The following is a 17,361-nucleotide window of genomic DNA, read 5'->3' on the forward strand; positions in this document are numbered from 1 at the left end:
CTCACAGGGACACTGCACTGTGCCAGAGCAGCTCAGCCAGGAGCAGGAAATGTGCAGCATCTCCCAGTTGCCATCCACTACCAGCCCTAAACCCATGCAGAAGCCTTTGCCCCTCTTGGAGTGTGATGTCTCCTTTCTGCTGCCTGCCAGACTTGTAACACCTGAAAGGCAAATCATTTCTGCCACCAAAGGGTGTGCTCCTGTCTTCCAGTGGGTTGTGGTAGATGTGAATTCTCACCTCTGCCTGCTTTGTGGTTTTTTTGGCAGGATTCTGCAGGTGGTGTTGAAGAAAGCATAGAGAAAGTAGTGAATCTTGAGCTTGTGTTTGGTTATCACTTGAAGCCAGGAAACGGTCCAAAGGTAAGCTGGCAGTGCTAGATCAGTTGGTTTGGTTTAGAGTCCCTACCCACAGGGTCCAGTATCTTCTGGACACAAAAGATAAATTTGCATGAAAATTCTCTTGTTTTGGAAAGTGCTGACTGAATGTCAAGGTGGCAAATGGGGCTGCATCAGTGATGATGATGTTCCCTCAGAACAGGTGAGGAAGAAAAGAGTGGCACAGAAAGTTTTGGCTGAAAGCTTCTGTTTTCTTGTGAACTATTTTTTAAATTGTAATTTTTTTAATTTTGGATTTCATTTTGTTCCTTTTATCTCAATGAGTGTGAAAAGGTAATCCATTTATTCAAAAAAGCCCACTGACATTTGGGCAGTGGCATATGCCTGATGTTGGTGGGCAGACTTCCTTTTGTGTCAGCAGAAAGGAGATACTGTTTTGTGCAGCCAAGAGGAGTTTGGTGTACATACATGGTGTGCATGGCTGCTGGCTGGGCAGGACTGGTCCTGGTGGAGGCTGTGCTCTCATGGTCCTGGGGAAGGAGGGAGGGGTGGTTGGAGCACATTGCACAAAACTGCTGTGCTCCAGCAATTGCCAGCATGCCACATCCTAATCAGACCTCAGCTCCAAGGCGAGCTGGTTCAAGGATCTCTCGTTACACCCTGTGTAACAGGAGCGTTGATGACTCCAGATGTTCCAGCAAAGGATTTCTACCACATCGTTTTTTCTCAAGAGTGAGGTTTGTCCCATGCTTTTTGTTTGCTTTATCCAGCTTACCATGGACTCTGAATTCACGGGTTTTAGATTTAATCATCTATGTGGAAATGGTGTGCAAAGCATTTCTGAGCTAGAGTCAGGGGTTGTGACAGCAGGATTTGTTTCCTTTTGTATTTGATAAATCTGCATTGTGTGTCCACCCTAAACTTGTGGGAGGCTGACTTTCATCTTGTGTTATCTGGCTGCTTTGCTTTCAGGGCATATTGTTTGCAGAAGTCTCTTGATTTCTGTACTTGGTGGTGCTTGCAGAGAAAGCATTTAGGTTTGAACTTAGTCGGAACTTGTACTCATACTGAAATAATTTCATCAATTTGAAAAAGCTTTTTGTCTGGAGATTTCCTTTTTTAGTTTGTTTCTTTTATCCTGAGTACTTCTTTTTCCTATAAAAATCTTCTTTATCACTATGTGAATTACTTAAACTGTCTCAGTGTTCTTGAATGCACGTTGCTTATGTAGCTGTACAGCTGCTTTTTTGTAGGTGTGCATTTTTCTCCCCCATGTTCAACTAACTCTTGAAGGAACTAAAAGTCCGTGAAAAACTCATATCTCCCTTCCATTTCCAATAAGGGCTGTGAGCCATAGTGCAGGGAGTTGGGCAACCACCCACAGGAAAGAGCAAGAGAAGGAGCAAATAGACCTCTGAGCACTGGAGAGAAATTTGTGTTGTACTAATGCCTCCTTAAGTTTGAAGATGAGTAAATGTTTTAGCCATGACAGCAAAATGTGCAATGCAAAAGCTATGGGACAGAATCTGAATTGTTAGGAGAGGGCAGAGTTAGTTCAATGGGCCTGTGTAGTGTTGACATAACCTCTGCAGTCTTCTTACAACCTTTTTTATTTGGTCCTGCCTTCCCTGTGAGCTCCTAATTGGTCCTGCCTGCTCTAGGTGCTGTTGGGCCCTTTTCTAAGAAAGCCATTCCCTCTGAAGCTGTGGTTGCATGCCAGGCATGCCTTCCCTGTCAGCTGCCCTGCTGCAGGACCCCATGTGCTTAGTGATGCCGCGCCAGGGAATGCACAGTTTGTCACCTGAATATGTCTGGGCTGGAAACATCTGTCTGGGATCTGCACATTAACTTGTACCTGCCTTTAAAGATATTGCAGCAGAGCCAGTTGGAAAAAGTGAACTGGAAGGAGCAGATTCTTTGAGTATGGGCAAGTAATTTGCATTTAACATAACATTAACAAAGACTGGTGTGGTACAAACTGTATAGGAAATTTGGCTAGCTTGCTTCTTTGAAAACCCCTGCATACAATCTTCTGGCTCCCCTAGAGGCTGCCTTGAGCTGCCATCTAGATTTGTTCCAAAATGAACTGGGAAAAGGGTGAAAACCAGGATTGAAGGGTTTAAACTTCTTTTATTGTCCCATTTTTGTAAAAGAGTGGTGCCTGTTCCTGTAAAACTGGGTCAGCAGAAGCACTTGGGATCATACCTTCCACCATCTTTATTGCTAAAAAGCTGGCCTACATCAGTTTAAAAATAAATTTCTCAAAGGAACTTTACCCTAATCAGTCCCTATAACCAGCTGCCTAACTAAGAAGCATTTCTCCTGTTTTAATCCTGAGGAAAAAGAGGCAATAAGCTCAAATCTGGGTTACACATTGAGGGTGGTGTGTTGGCTGCTAGGCTTGTGTACAGCGAGAGAGGTTATTAGGCTCGGCTGGGAGGTGGTGCAGTGCAGCAGGAAGGGCTCTGTCAGGAGAACAGGTCACGCTGGAAGGTTTTACACCAGGCTGGCTCTGGGCTGGTCTCTGAGTCGACTTCCCTTTAGTTATGGTAGTGCATCTTCTGGTGTAGTTGCACCTGGAACCAAGCCATCCATGTCACTGAAGGTGGCTCTGCCCAAGCTTGGGACAGGATGGACACGCAGGACAAAAGCCTCCTGGTCCAAATGAAAGCTGGGGAGTGCACCATGACATGCAGCAATCCCACCAGATATAAAAGTGCTGGAGAAGCTGGTCCAGCACACAGGAACCATTTCAGGGGTGCCAGTTAATTTGGATGTGTTTGGCTGGTAAGAGCACAGCACCCTCTGTGGTGTGAAGATGGTTCCTCAGGGCACAGATGTCCTCTCCTGGGCACTGCACCCTGCCCCATCAGCACAGCCAGCACACCTTTCTTCGTCAGCAAGCAGAAACTTAAGGGCCTTAGGAATGGCAGTGCCTTTTAGCAAGGATCCTGCTGGATATGCTTCAGGACAGCATTTGAATGTTCAGCCTTTTCTCCTTTTCTGTATGCTGAATGAAACACTGACTTCCCAGTAAACAGCTTTACCAGCCCCATATTTTTTATCTAATTTAAACTGCATCTTGTAGTGGGATTATGTTGGTTTCCACCAGCTGACAGATGCAGTCATTTCATTACAGTTTCCTTCCTTTTTTAGCTGCATCTTTGGAGGAGATAAAAGCTCAGTTGACCTTTGTGCTCTCTGAATGCATCAGGAGTGAGCACTGCAAAGCTAACCTGGTTTTTAGAGGTTTCTTTTCCAACTCTTGTAGTTCAAGTTATGTGGTTACTTCCATTCACTGCCTTTTCATGACCTTTCTGTACACAGTTCCCAATGACCTGAAAGGTGATAGATTTACACTTTTTTTTTCTCCCACAAATAAAAAAAAAAGCAGGGGACCACCAATTAAGTCCAAGATGGAGAGTAAAACAACAAACCCTGGCAGTTGTGGCTTGAGCTGATTTGCAGGACTGCAGGGGGAATTTTCAATGGCTTTCTCATCCTAGATGGCTCATTAAAATTTCCCAATCAGGGAAAGGTGCCTGAGCTATGTCGGCTCCACACTGATGAATCACCAAACCCCTTGAGAAGGATGCCTTACAGTCTTTTTGCCTTCTATTGATGCATTCTTTAGTTTTGGTCCTCAAAAGGGCAGATTTCACTATGCCATTGAATGTTTTCATTTTTTACCGAGAGTGGCACAATTTGACCTACATCCAAACACAAAGCCTTGAAGTTGGCTCACTGTTTCTCCCGATTTTTCCCCGCTTACTTCTGCCTCCATTTGACAAGGTAAGGAGCAGATCCTCTTCAAAGCCATCTGCTAACTGTGTGAACTATTTTCTAGCCTTGAATATCCAAACTGAGATGTATTTTAATGCTATTATTTAAATGTGTAGTGCTAAATGTAGTATACTATTAAGGCTACTTTAAAGCGACATTGTGATCAACTCTTCATGTGGAGAAGCTCAGGCCAGCAAAATGCAGGCAGGACAAAAAATCACTACTGAAATAGTTGTAACTGGAATGTGGTTTCACAAGTGCTTGAGACCATTTCTGCTGCTTGTTCCTCCCCACCCTCCCACTATATCAATGTTCATAAATTCTTTCTTTGCTTTCTTAAAAATAAAGCAAGAGCCAAGGTATAACATTTGAAATTTCAGTTCTAGTTTTTCAGTCATTTATATTCTCCTTGCTCTGTAGGTATTTTAACCCACTTCAGTAAGTAAAAATGGAGGAGGAATTGGTTTTATCTAACCCTTCCTTTGCAAAATAATCAGAGGTACCTTGACTTTCTAACATGGGGTATTTGTCCTTATCTCAAAACCTCATCATCTAAATCTTCCCTCTTTAATTCCATGTCAAAGCACAATGCTTTAGTACTAAAGACTAATAGTTAATGCAGGAATCAGAGAAGCTGTGTTCATGTGATATTTTCATAGATTTGTTCCTATTCTATCAAGTAGTCAGTGAGGGGACACAGAGAATTACCTAAGCTGTAAAACAAAACCACAGCCACATTAAAATATTGCCACCACCATTAAGAACAGAATATTGTAGTCTGCTAAGGAGATGGATCAGTGCAGGTAATCTGAGCTCCTGGTATTTTCTTCCAAAGACTCTTTGCAGGACCACGTATTGTTTTTGCATGAGGTGGAGCTGGTATAACTCCATCATCTCCACTGGGATTGCTCCAGCTGTAGCATCCATGTGTAACTGAATCAAACTCAAGCCAAGACCTTTAAAAATCCTTGTATAAGCTGTGCTAGACCAGGGATTCCTATTAGAAATTATTCCATAGCCCTGAAGAGACATAGGCTTTTCAGGTAGGTATTTTGTTCACTTGACTTTCTAGACTTTTTAATCTAAAGATTTATTTTTATACCTTGGCCACTGAATTAACTTGCTGCCTTCCACACGTTACCTCTCACATCCTGCAGATAGGTCTGCAGAAGCACAGACAGGTTCCCAGCCATCCACTGCCATTGACATGTGCTATCCAGACAAAACCCTGGAAGAGAAGCCTTTGTTCCCAGCAGAACAGTGGCTCTGCCATGCCTTTCCTGAACTCCTGAGCCCCCTTGTTCCCTCAGCCAATGTCCTGCAGAGCTGCAGGTCCCAGAGTGTGAGCAGTCACTCCACGAGCTGCAGTGGGGACACGGTGTCCGCACAGCTCCAGCACGTTGTCCCCACGAGTGGGCCACAGGAAATGCCACTGGAGGACAGTACAGGAGGGCACCCATGCAGCCCTCAGGGAAAGGACCAGTTTTTCAAGCTTCCACCTTTACCATCCTGCTGGTGCAAGCAGGCTGTCCATGTGGATGATGCCTGCGACTGCAACAGCCCCGTTCGCTTCTGATCACATGGCAGGGGCAGCTCTTGGTAATGCTGGGGTGTCACTGAGCATTGCCTTGCCTGCTGCAAGGCCCTGTTCTCAGGGCACACAGAGCAGTGCCTGGTATTTACCATTATGTGCCACTCTGTTGTGCACAGAGCTGCACAGCCCCGATGTTAAAGAAGGGCACTGCCAGGGGACAGATATTTTTGGTACTGCTGGCTGCTCTGTGTCACTGTGAAGGGGCCTCATGCATCTCCAGGCAAAGCTGCAGCCACTCAGTGCCTGCTGCCTTGCCGGGGAGTGAGGGCTCCAGCTCGGAGGAGGCACCCAGGCAACTGATAACATAAATATATCTTCCTCTTGCTTTGTTTCTGTACATTTTAAGACCATCTCTCTCGCAAGGCCTCCCCTCCGCCCCTCTTTTTTCTGCCTGCACAGCTGAAACAAAACCAGCGGTGGAGCCACCTTCTCTTGCTGGAGCCTGGCTGGCAGCAGCCTGCCCTGACCTGAGACACCAGCCATTGTTAAGGGTATAACACATTTACATATTTTGCAATAAAACATCAGTTATTTGCATTACTGTGTCAAGTTTTATTTGATTCTTTCACCTAAAAATGACTCATTTTCCTTTCTTGTATTTTAAAAACCAACTACTCTAAGCTTGTTTGAGAATAATCAAAAATTGCCCATTTAGCTAGAAGTCATTTTCTTTTCAAAAGGCAAATGTTATTTAATCTTTCAGCTGTTCATTGTGCCATCATAAATACTTTCTTTTCAGCACAGTTGTGGGGACTGAAATGAGCCCACTAATTGCCTCCCATTTCGACTGACATGTGGTGGTTTAGTGGAAAGAGAACACAGCGGGGAGAAGGAAATAGGAGGCTGAGAAAATGAGAGCTAATTATTTTCACTGCCTCATGTCAGGCTCTGTGTCAGCCTTGTTTTTACAAACTGGAAGGTTTAGCACTAAATAAAACAAACTGGCGTCATGTTTTTATATACTGGCAGTGTCATGGAAGCAGCTGCACATCTCAAAGACAATATAATGCCTGCATTCGCATGGACACCATCTGACAGCCACTGTGAGCCACTGCTAATGAGGATATCACAGTGGTGCCAAGTGAAAGGTGCTGAATTATGTATGATTCTTCATCAGTGCAGCAATAGTCCTGTACATCATTATGAGACATTGTTTTGCTGAAGAGATTAAAACATTCTTAGTTCCAGACCCTGCAACCTATACATGCTACAAGAGGTTATTAATGGAATTTTTAGGGAGAGTTTCTTGTGGATTTCTTTTTGGTTAAAAATATCTCATGGGACAAAGCTGTGGTGGGTCATGACACTATACATATAAAGAAGAGAAGCAAATTAACCATAATTGTGTTATCTTCCTTTAAATCCGGTATAATAAAATATAGTGTAGCAGGGTGATACATAATGATAAATAACCCAAGTGCTGTCGCTAGATGTTCAACTCTAATGCCTTTAAAACAGCAGGTTTCAGCAGCTGAGATACATAATAGCTAAGAATGTAAAGGAGCTTCTGGGGACCTAAATCATCAACATGCTACTACTTTTAGTATCAGCATGGCCAACATTTTTTTTCTTATTTGTTTCATCCTGTGCTACTTGTTACTTTTCTTCTAATATCCAGTTGTCTGCTGCAATGCCATTTCTATTTTTATTTCAGTCTTTAAAAAGCAAAAAAAAAAAAGTTTATTGCAACCATTGATTTAAAAATGAATCCTTGATTTGGGCCCCCTTGAAAAATGAAGTGTCTCCCTAGCAAAGGTTTTAAGCTGTTGTTGCAGGATGTGTGTTTGCTGTTTGGAGCCTGTGCCTGATCTTTTTCATTTCCCTTTCAGATTTTTTTTGCAGACATAAACGCATAGGGGGTTAAAGGAGTATTGTCACCACAGTAAGCTGGAGACTTAATTTTTAAAGTGCTCTTACTTCCTGTTTCAAAGCTGAGAAGAAGCAGCTCAAATACATGTGTGATTTGCTTTTCTTTTGTACAGTAATTTTCAGAGGCTGTTGATTTATTGGCTTAGTCAAAGTGTTATTTGGAAATGTTTTTGCACAAAGTTTTGCAGGTTGTGCCTTTCAGTTCTGAAACTAGATAATTTTTTAAAACAAAAAGATGAAATTTTTTATTTAGATCAAAATCAAGCAGGTAGATATTGGGAGGTATTTTAATGCTTGAATGACAGTATATCCAGGGAAGTCTCTTTGAAGGACTTGTATAAGGATATCTGTCAATGAGACACTTTGAACAAGCCATTTCCAAAATATTTTCCCACGTATGCCTGGCACTAAATGTAGTTTGCTCTAAGAAGTCATATGGCTACATGTAGTTCATCAAAGAATTGAAATTCATATGCTTGGTTTTTCTAGCCAAATTTTTGCTTAAATGGTTGAGCATCTCCTATTAAAAGAACCTGGAACTCCATTGGAAAACAGGGAAATATGTCCCTTTCTTTCTGCAGCAAACAAATCTGGCATTATTTACTGTGTGGTTGAACAGAATGGTTACTAGGTTTGTAAGACAAGTAACCACCTACTGATCTTAGATATTTGCTAAGTGCCTTGATTCTAAAGCCACCTGCCTGCTGCCTTTTCTCCTTCCTTCCTTCCTTCCTTCCTTCCTTCCTTCCTTCCTTCCTTCCTTCCTTCCTTCCTTCCTTCCGTCCTTCCTTCCTTCCTTCCTTCCTTCCTTCCTTCCTTGCCTTCCTTCCTTCCGTCCTTCCTTCCTTCCTTCCTTCCTTCCTTCCTTCCTTCCTTCCTTCCTTCCTTCCTTCCCTTCCTTCCTTCCTGTCCTTCCTTCCTTCCTTCCTTCCTTCCTTCCTTCCTTCCTTCCTTCCTCCTTCCCTCCTTCCTTCCCTCCTTCCTTCCCTCCTTCCTTCCCTCCTTCCTTCCCTCCCTCTCTCCTTCCCTCTCTCCTTCCCTCCCTCCTTCTTTTTTTATATATTTTCCTTTTCCCTCACAACACCCCCTTGCCTCTCACTCTCCTTATCTGCCCCTTCTCTCTCTCATTCTCCCTTTCCCCTTTATAGTAAAGGTTTTCTAATAACACAAAATGAAAACCTTTCCAAATAAAATGAGACTTGTATTTTTGAGGGACCAGAGTGGGTATCCTGGTATGGTGTCTTGGTATCTGCACAGTGTGGCTGGAGAGGGCTCCAAAGAGGACCAAAGGTTGGGGCCTGTATTTGAGGGACAGGAGAGTGTGTGTTTCTCTGAAGATAGAGTTCAGAGCTGGGGAAGGCAGTGTTTGTGCAGTTTGATCCATGACTGCATGGAGAGGGATCCTGGCAAGGGGACAGGCAGTGGCAGTGCCCACCCCCTGCCAGACCCTGGATGTACATAGCTTTTCTCTAGAGGTGGTTGGTTGATTTATTTTGTTCATAAAAATGAGATCATATTTGTCAGATCTAGTCTGCAGGGAAATGTGAGTGCACAGCCCAAAATCCTGAGTCAGGAGGCCATGGGAGCCCTGACATGAGGTGCAGCTCTAGCACTCAAGTGCTTGGCATTGGTATTACTCAGAGATGGCAAGAGATGATGACCTAACTGGAGGATAGTACTTTATGTTGATACTTTTTTCTTTCCTTGGCTCAGGTGTTTTTGTAAAACTTAAAAATGTCATCAAGCATCTTGTCTCTAACCTCAGGTTTGATTTGCGCTAGCATGAATCTCCTGCACAAAAGTCTGGCAGCAAGAGCATTGGGTAGGGAGAGAAGCACAGTTCGAGAGATGAGGAGGAGTCAGAGACAATTCACTTTGCTGTTGCTGTTCTGTTCCAAAGCACGTGCCCTGCTCATGTCAGAGCTGGTGCACAGTGCTAAACCTGCTGGGGCAGGACAGGCATTGCCCTGGCTCAGCTCACAGATGTGAAAAACAGGGCAGAAAGAGACATGCCAGGAGATACAGTCTGTGATGAGGAAATGGAGGCACAGGGTGACTTCAGCACCTGATCAGGTTGCACAGGAAGCCAGTAGCAGAACTGGAAACTGAACTTGGTGCCCTGACCACTGAACTGCAGTTCCCATCACTCAGACTCACACCAGGGCAGTGTGAAAACCAACTCACATGGTCTCTATGCTTGTAAAATGTGAAAGCTTTCAGAGCAGACAGATGGACACACAGGTCAAATGCTGTCATAAATAATTTCTTGTTGCAGTTCAGAAATGATTATATTTCAATTTTCTTTTAATTTGGAATTGCCAATTCAGTGTGTGATGGAAAGCTTTGAGCCTTCTGAGGGCTGAGCTCCTACATTACACTTATGAGAGATGCACATGCAAACACCAGATAATCACCTGTGCAAACGGATACTTTTTAGGCTGCTGTATGTTTGTATGTGCAAATTACTGCTTACACAGGCCCATGGCCCTAAGTGTGTCCATCTGTGTCCCCACTGAAAGTTTTAGATTTTCTGAGCAAAACCAAGGTGAGGACTGCCTTCTGCAAGCGCTGAAGCCCACACCTGCCTTACAGATGGCATGTGGCAGACACAGACCCCTGAACCCCTGGCACATCTGGAGGAGCTTCTGTCCTTGTGAAGGGAAGATTCCCTCCTTCCTGTGTGGAAGTGGAGACACACTGCTTCAGTGGCAGAGGGATCCTTCAGGGGACTGATTTTTGGAGGAGCTATGTGCACTGCACAGTATCTCATCCCCAAAGCACCTGCTGGGCAGACCAGCAAATGTTGCCTGGTTTGCACCATGGACAGGCAGTCTCTGGTCCCCAGTGGGAGCCTCCCTCAGTCCATGTGGGATGTCCTGCAGGATGCTGCCTGTTGTCACTGTTCAGCTCAGGGGATTGTTTAAGCATACCTTTTATTGCTGTGATTTACTAGACTCACTGTGATTATTTTCTTAGCTGAGCTTCTTTATAATCAATAATGCAGTTGGAGGCAAGCAGAAGTTGAGGGTGCTCAGTGCCTTGCTGGGCTCTCAGTATCTGAAATAACTGAGCTGTGATAACAAGCTCATCCTTTTGCCCATTATTTGAGTGATTGTCTTGAAGGTGTTGCACAGACTTTGGTCATTTATTCCAATGGGTTCACTGGGACGATGTCCTAGTGCCTGGCTGCCAGCTCTGACTGTGACCCCAGGTGATGGCTCCCATCACTGCCCCATCCCTCCACTGCCCTGGGGTGTGCTGAGGTCCCAAGCCACATGCTCCAGCAGGCTGTCTGTCCAGGTGAGGCCATTCAGGGACACCACACCTCAGAAGACATCCAGACCCGTCATGGTGGCACAGGGTGAGCTGAGAGAAGAGGGAACCAGAAGACTGAGAGTTTTCCATTATCAACTCTGTACTGCACACATGTATAAAATATGTACACGTCCCTTACCTTTCTTGCTGGGTTATTTCTTCCCTTCATATATTGAGGATTAGATTTCGGTTGTTTCGGCTTTCAGTTTTGTCTCATTTTGGGTTTTGTTGTTGGGTTTTCTTTTCCTATTTGTATTCTAACAATCCAGCCCTCTTTTTTTTTATTATTCATAGGATTGTAAATGGAAAATGTACATGGAGATGGACGGGGATGAAATTGCAATAACCTACATAAAAGATGTGACATTCAACACTAACCTACCTGATGTAGAGATTTTAAAGATGACAAAGGTATTTACAGCCTTAAAGCTTTCACGAATTCACAGATCTCAAACAAAGACATTAAAATACCACAGCAGTCGACTTTTGTGCTTGCAGAAGCTCAATCTCTTGACAGCTTTTAAATAAAATGCACATTTTAAATAGAATTGTATCATAATAGGAGTTAGGTATTTTGGTTTTCCTTTAAGCTGACAATAATGTTTACAATAGACAAATAAGAGAAGGAACTAATTTATATTTTCTTGTCTTAATTCCATGTTATATCCTCTGAATTTATTAATGAAAAGAATGTTCCAAACATTGCTTTATTTTTCAAGAGAAGAAACCAATTTAAATGTTCCAGAAACCTCATGTGATTTGTCTGGGGGGTTTTGTTGGGTTTTTTTCTCTCTTTCTTTTTTCTTCTTTTTTTTTTTTTTTTTTTTTTTTTTTTTGTGGTTTTAGAACTTTTATCTGGTTCTAAAACTCACTCTTTCATGCACCAGTGAATTACAAAGACTGAAACCCATCGCAGACAGTGCAGCACTGAACATCTGCAATTCATTGTCACTGAGCATTTTACCCTGTGTCAGAACCTGCCTGTAAATATTTACCAGTAAGCATTTCAACTGCTTTTCCCTAAGGAACAGAAGTTTTGTTGATGCAGAGGGCATTCTGCTAGCTATTATTTTAATTGTTTGTTTTTATTAATATGCTCCATTTGATAATAGCTAACAAAATAAATTTCTAACTGAAAAAAATTTACAGCTTGATTGCCAATTAAAGTGCTGCTCTAATGTGCACTGGCAAAAACACCCAAACTCTTGAGTGTTTTTAACTGTGAATTTTTGTGGTAAAACTGGGGGGGAAACTTTCAGTCATTTTTTTAAAGGAAAAAATGAAAAACAGATTGTCAACAGTCAGAATTTTAAGGAAAATGTGATATAGGTGTATTTGCCAAAAAATATTCTAATATTTAATTAATGCTAAAACTGTTTTTCTGGTTAGTGGTTTCTGGAACAACACTTGTGATTTTTTTTTTGTTTGTTTGTTTGTTTTGTTGTTATTCTTACTGTTCTTATTATTATCATCAGTTTTCTGTCTAATTTTAATCTTGGACATTTCAAATTTTCCTTTAAAAAAGGCATGAAGTTAAATGAACTAACGACTAGATACAGTAACATTAACTTCTCACATACTTCAACATTTTTATATTTGTCAAAAAATATCTTAGAGAATCTCTAGATATTTGTTCTTGCTTTGATAATCTCTAGATACTTGTTCTTGCTTTCCCTCTGTAAATCTAGCAGAAGCAAAAGTGTACATGCACAAAATTGAAAAAGGTTCATGCCCCCCTGAAAATATTCCATGTTGTCTCATCTGCTGTGTGTTCTGTATGGAAATCTCTTTTCAGTAAACCAGGAAGTAAATATTTCAAAATTACATTGCTTTGTCTCACAGAATTTTAAGGAAAGTATTGATGTTAACAATATAGGAATGAATGAAAAGAGTCAAATGTTGTAAATCCCTTTTGGGTGATTTAGAAACAAGTTGGGAGATGAAGAGCACCTTACAAAACTCCCACCATGTTTTTTCCAGCCACCGTTTGTAATGGAGAAATGGATTGTGGGCATAGAAGAGCACCAGTCTGTAGAATGTGTTGTTACATATGAGGTAAGCTCTAAGAAACAAATAAAATAGTTGATCCAAGACAAAACCTACCCAGGAGGTGTGGAAATAACATCCTCTGGCTTTGTTATATCGTATAATCACGTTCTCAGCAGCCTGTAATTTGTTGTAAAATATAAAGTTCAGAGCAAAAGCTGAATGAAGTTTACAGAGACAATGGCCTCAGGCTGCTGCCTGGGATGGCTCTTCTTCCCAAGGATGAAAGCTCCTTTTGCTTGAAGTGTAATGGTCAGTGTTGTTTGCATTATTTAAAGAGGCTGGGTTTTCTCTTTTCAATGATGTGCTAATTAAGAGAGCGGGAAAGAAACAGAGGGAAAAAAAAAAAAGAGAAATCAATAATAAGATAAAATAAAACCCAGAATTCAATTTGATGTGATAGAAATTAGTTTTGTAAAAAAAGTTTGCAGTTACTTTCAATAGTGATTTTATAAAGACTAACTGTGTATGTCAGAAGAAGGTTAATAAATGAGATTCCAGCTCTCTCCTGACCAAGCATTCAGGCAGGGATGGAGCAATGGGGAAATCCTGGACCTTGCTTGCTTTTCCCAGAAGTGAAGGGGTAGCTTTCTTTTAGGCTGAAGTTTCTCACTTGGAGTCACAGGAGTCATAAGTCCTTAACAGCAAACTGAAGGATACTCCAGGAAAATTTTGTTGGGGGTCCCCCTGCAAAAATACCTTAGTCCTACCTCTTTTAGCAGCAAGCAGTGCATATTTGATCCTCATTAATAGAACTAGTAAAATGTATTTTTGTGTTTTAGAGGAAGGCCTTCAGATCTTTCCTCCGCAGGGTACAAGAATTGAAGCAGTTATTCACTACCACATTTTTAGAATAATCACAAGTACCAGCCAAAATTATCTAGAGTCTAAAAATATTTGAGAACTAGCTAAGTGGTTTTGCAAAACAGGCTCTATATTGAAACAACTGCTGCTGCCCAGGCACTAGTGGAAGTTCCCTCACAGGGGAGCTCAGTGTGTTGTGTGTTGTTTGATGTTACATCCTCACACTTGTGTCCTTCCTGAGCAGAGTGATGTTAGAGCTCCCAAGAGCACGAGGCACATCCAGGCTATCTGCTGGAGCAAGCTGAAAGCACAGGATGAGGTTGAGGCAGTACAGCTCCTGATCCAGACCTCGCTGCCCAATTCGGAGGGGAATTCACGGAGCAGGTCTGACTCAGGTGAGTCACCACCTGTGAACTTTATTGCTGACATGGGCAGGGCATATATGGGGAGGACAGCAAAAAGTCAGTGCATGTCACCCACTCAGCTTGGTGCCACCTGCAGGTGTGCTGAGGGTGCACTCAATCCCTCTGTGTGTCAGTGATGAAGATTATAAATAACTGGTCCCACTATGGACCCTCAGGGACACCACCTGATGTACACAGGACTCTGAGCTGTTGATCTCTGGATGCAACCATTCAACCAATTCCTTATCCTGACAGTCCAGCCATCAAATCCATCTCTGTCCAATTTAGAGAGAAGGCAGTTGGGGGGGATCATGTCAAAAACTTCTCAGGAGTCCAGATAAATGACATCTGTAGCTCTTCCTTTGTCCAATGATGTTAAGATCAGGAAGCATTTTTCTCTCCCAGTCCTCATCCTGCTGTCCATTGACTTGATAGGTGTGGAAAGAGAGGCTGACACTGAAGATTGAGATGAAGTCTTCTCCCCATCTGTTGTTACCAGTTTTCCAGTGCTGTTTTCAGGGGGGTACACCTTCTTTGAACTTCTTATTTTGTTAACATAGCTGAAACCCTTCTTGTTATTCTTTGCATCCCTTGCCAGATTCAGTTCCAGCTTTGTTTTGCCCTTCCTCACTACATCCCTACACAATCAAAGTTCATGTCTATACTCTTCCCAGGCTACCTGTCCTTGTTTCCACTTCCCATGCATTTGCTTTTTCCCTTGCTTTTACCAGCACTTCCCTACTCAGACACACCAGTCTCTCACTTTCTTTGCCCAGTTTCTTCCTCCTGGAGAGCTCTTGCACTCTATGGAAGACTTCCTTAAAGATCTGTTAGCTCTATTCCACTCCCTTGTCCTCAGGGAATCCTTTTAACTATGCCCTTGAGGAGCTGGAAGTCTGTTTTCTAAAATTCATGAGCCTAACTACCTGACCCATGTCCCTCAGGACTGCAAACACTACAAGAAAAATGCATGATCATTGCAGCACAGGCTGCCTCCAGTCTCGATGTCCCTGATTAACTTGCTTACGTTGGTGGCCATCAGATCCATTTTTCCCCCTGGCAGAGCTGCCTGTTGCCTCTCTCTGAAGAGTGAGGGGGATGCCCTGTGTGCTCCTATGGGAAGCAGGCTGGAATGGTCCATGGTGATAAGCTCACACTCAGCTGGAGTGCTTTGGCCAGCTCTTCCCTCCCGCCCTTAGCCCCCCAGCACGCAGCTTTGCACAGGTGTTGTGCTTGGACAAGGGGCACCTCCTGTTAGAGATGTGTGAGTGCTCTTGCTCTGGCCCGTGCTCTTGCAGGGGGACTCACATACTGGGGTTGTAGCCTCAGAGACAAAAAGTTCCCTGTGGATGATACACTGCTTTGACAAGTACAATACTGCCAGCCTGGCAGACACAAGTGCTCCTGACATCCTGCTCTTCTCTGAGCAGTTGTGGAAATCTTCCCACAGCATTCTTCTTCCACAGCTCAGCTTGCCCATTTGAGCCAGCCCTGGCTCATCACTGTCTGACTTCTGGAATGGTCTTTGTTATGGCTTCTGGGGCTTAATTTGTTCAGCGAGATACGTTTAGTAATGCAGTGGGCTCTACAAGGCAGTTTTCATTTCCTAGAACATTTATTCTGCTGACAGATTCACTCTCATCTCAGTTGACTCTAGCACAGTTCTGCCTTTAAGACTTGCTGTTGTTTTTGTAAAGATGTTTGTTAGCCAAGCTGTTTTTCTCTTTGAGTTCACGGCAGGGCTGCAGAAATGTTTGGGTTGGGACACCTGAGGGGCAGTACAGGAGCTGGAACAAGATACCAGTGAGCAGAGGAGGAATTTCTCAATTTTTTTACACTACTGGCAACTGTAGGAGAATGGCCCTGTGAATTGAGAGGTGCTGGGTTTGGACTGCAGACGCATAACATGGGTGTGCTTATTCCTAAGCAACTGTGATCCATTTGCAACACAATTGCATTTTATAATGTTAGAACTTGTCCTAAAAGATACATCTTTACTCCAGATGAGCTTTGCAGATAGAGGTTACCCTGGTTTTGGGGTGATGAGCCCTGCAGCCATACCAAGTGTGGTGTGTATCTTCACAGGTTGGCTCAGCCACTGTAAACCCAAATGGTTGCTTTTTTTTCAGTGAGTGGTGGGAGAGCTTGTCTGTCCCTTTGGCACACTGGAGGAGTTACATGGAAGCACTAATGTTTTGTCAGCAGCCAATTGAATAGGCACTGTTCAAAGGAGGTGGGTTACCAGCCAGCATGAAAGCTGTGCCTCAGCTCTAGCAAACCTTCTGGCCTGTCTTCTTTACCAGACCACCTATCCCAGGTTTAAAAGACCACCAAATCCAAGCACAAAGGTAAGGGCAATACCTGTCTAATAGGCTACAATAGCTACCTCTGTGGGCTACCACACAGAGCACATAACTCAGTGTACAGAGTTGGTGGCTCAGAGACCACGTGAGGGAGAAGCCCCCCAGCCCATGAGAGGCACAAGAAGCCCTTCTCCCAGCCCCAGAGGGCTCACTGGGAGATCCTTGCTGGGCAGCTGGATCCTGGGCTGGCAGCTCCTGTTGGCTTAAGGAGCAAGGACTGAGCAGCCTGAAGGGACCCCCTTGTTCAGGGAGATCAGCACTAGTCCCATAGCACATGTGATGGCCACCTGAGTGTTGATAACACCTGAAGATCCAAACTTGAGTCCTGAGCCTACTGTTTCCAGGTTTATGAGGTCTGTGATCCACAGCCTTGGTTGGAGGGCACGGGGGAATGGCAGAGGCAATAGTGTCTAGCCAGTACATTTTGGCATGCATGTTTCTTTTGAAACCATGACTTTCAAGGAGGTTAAGAAGCAGAGGAGGCAATTCCCAACTGTCTTTCTGTGAAAGGAGGTTCACCTCTAAGTGCAGGTGGAGCTATCTGCTGTGTCAGTGACATACACACGATGACAGGGAAGACAGTTTCCTTTTGACATACTTGACAATAAGTTGAAGTGATTTAAATCTCTTTGGATTCAAACAAAGTCTGGGGAAAAGACGAGTGGAAGAGATCATCTACATTTTAACAGGAGAGATCCTAATGAGGACAGAGCTGCTATCCAGCTCCCACAAAACTCCCCATGGTCAGTGAAGTGTTCCAGCAAGAGGCAGAGAGGGTTATGCTTTCTTGTTGGAACGATATTAGCAATCTTTCAATAATTCAAATCTCTCTAGAACAAAATTATTT

General features: G+C 43.4%; 1 protein-coding gene across 3 annotated transcripts in view; it reads left to right on the forward strand.

Moving 5' to 3' along the window:
* MAP3K20 (mitogen-activated protein kinase kinase kinase 20) overlaps positions 1-17,361 on the forward strand; it is a 92,048-nt gene that overhangs the window by 70,110 nt on the left and 4,577 nt on the right. For all 3 annotated transcript variants that reach the window (XR_007778021.1, XM_050977090.1, XM_030241035.2), the window contains exons 16-19: positions 268-360; positions 11,192-11,308; positions 12,878-12,952; positions 13,992-14,142. Coding sequence is in view for 2 of the 3 variants with exons in the window: in XM_050977090.1 (XP_050833047.1) it covers positions 268-360; positions 11,192-11,308; positions 12,878-12,952; positions 13,992-14,142 (436 nt within the window). In the remaining variant the exon portion in view is untranslated. The remainder of the gene's footprint in view (positions 1-267; positions 361-11,191; positions 11,309-12,877; positions 12,953-13,991; positions 14,143-17,361) is intronic.

This window comes from Serinus canaria, chromosome 7, assembly GCF_022539315.1.
Source record: "Serinus canaria isolate serCan28SL12 chromosome 7, serCan2020, whole genome shotgun sequence".
In the NCBI taxonomy this organism is placed as follows: Eukaryota; Metazoa; Chordata; class Aves; order Passeriformes; family Fringillidae; genus Serinus; species Serinus canaria.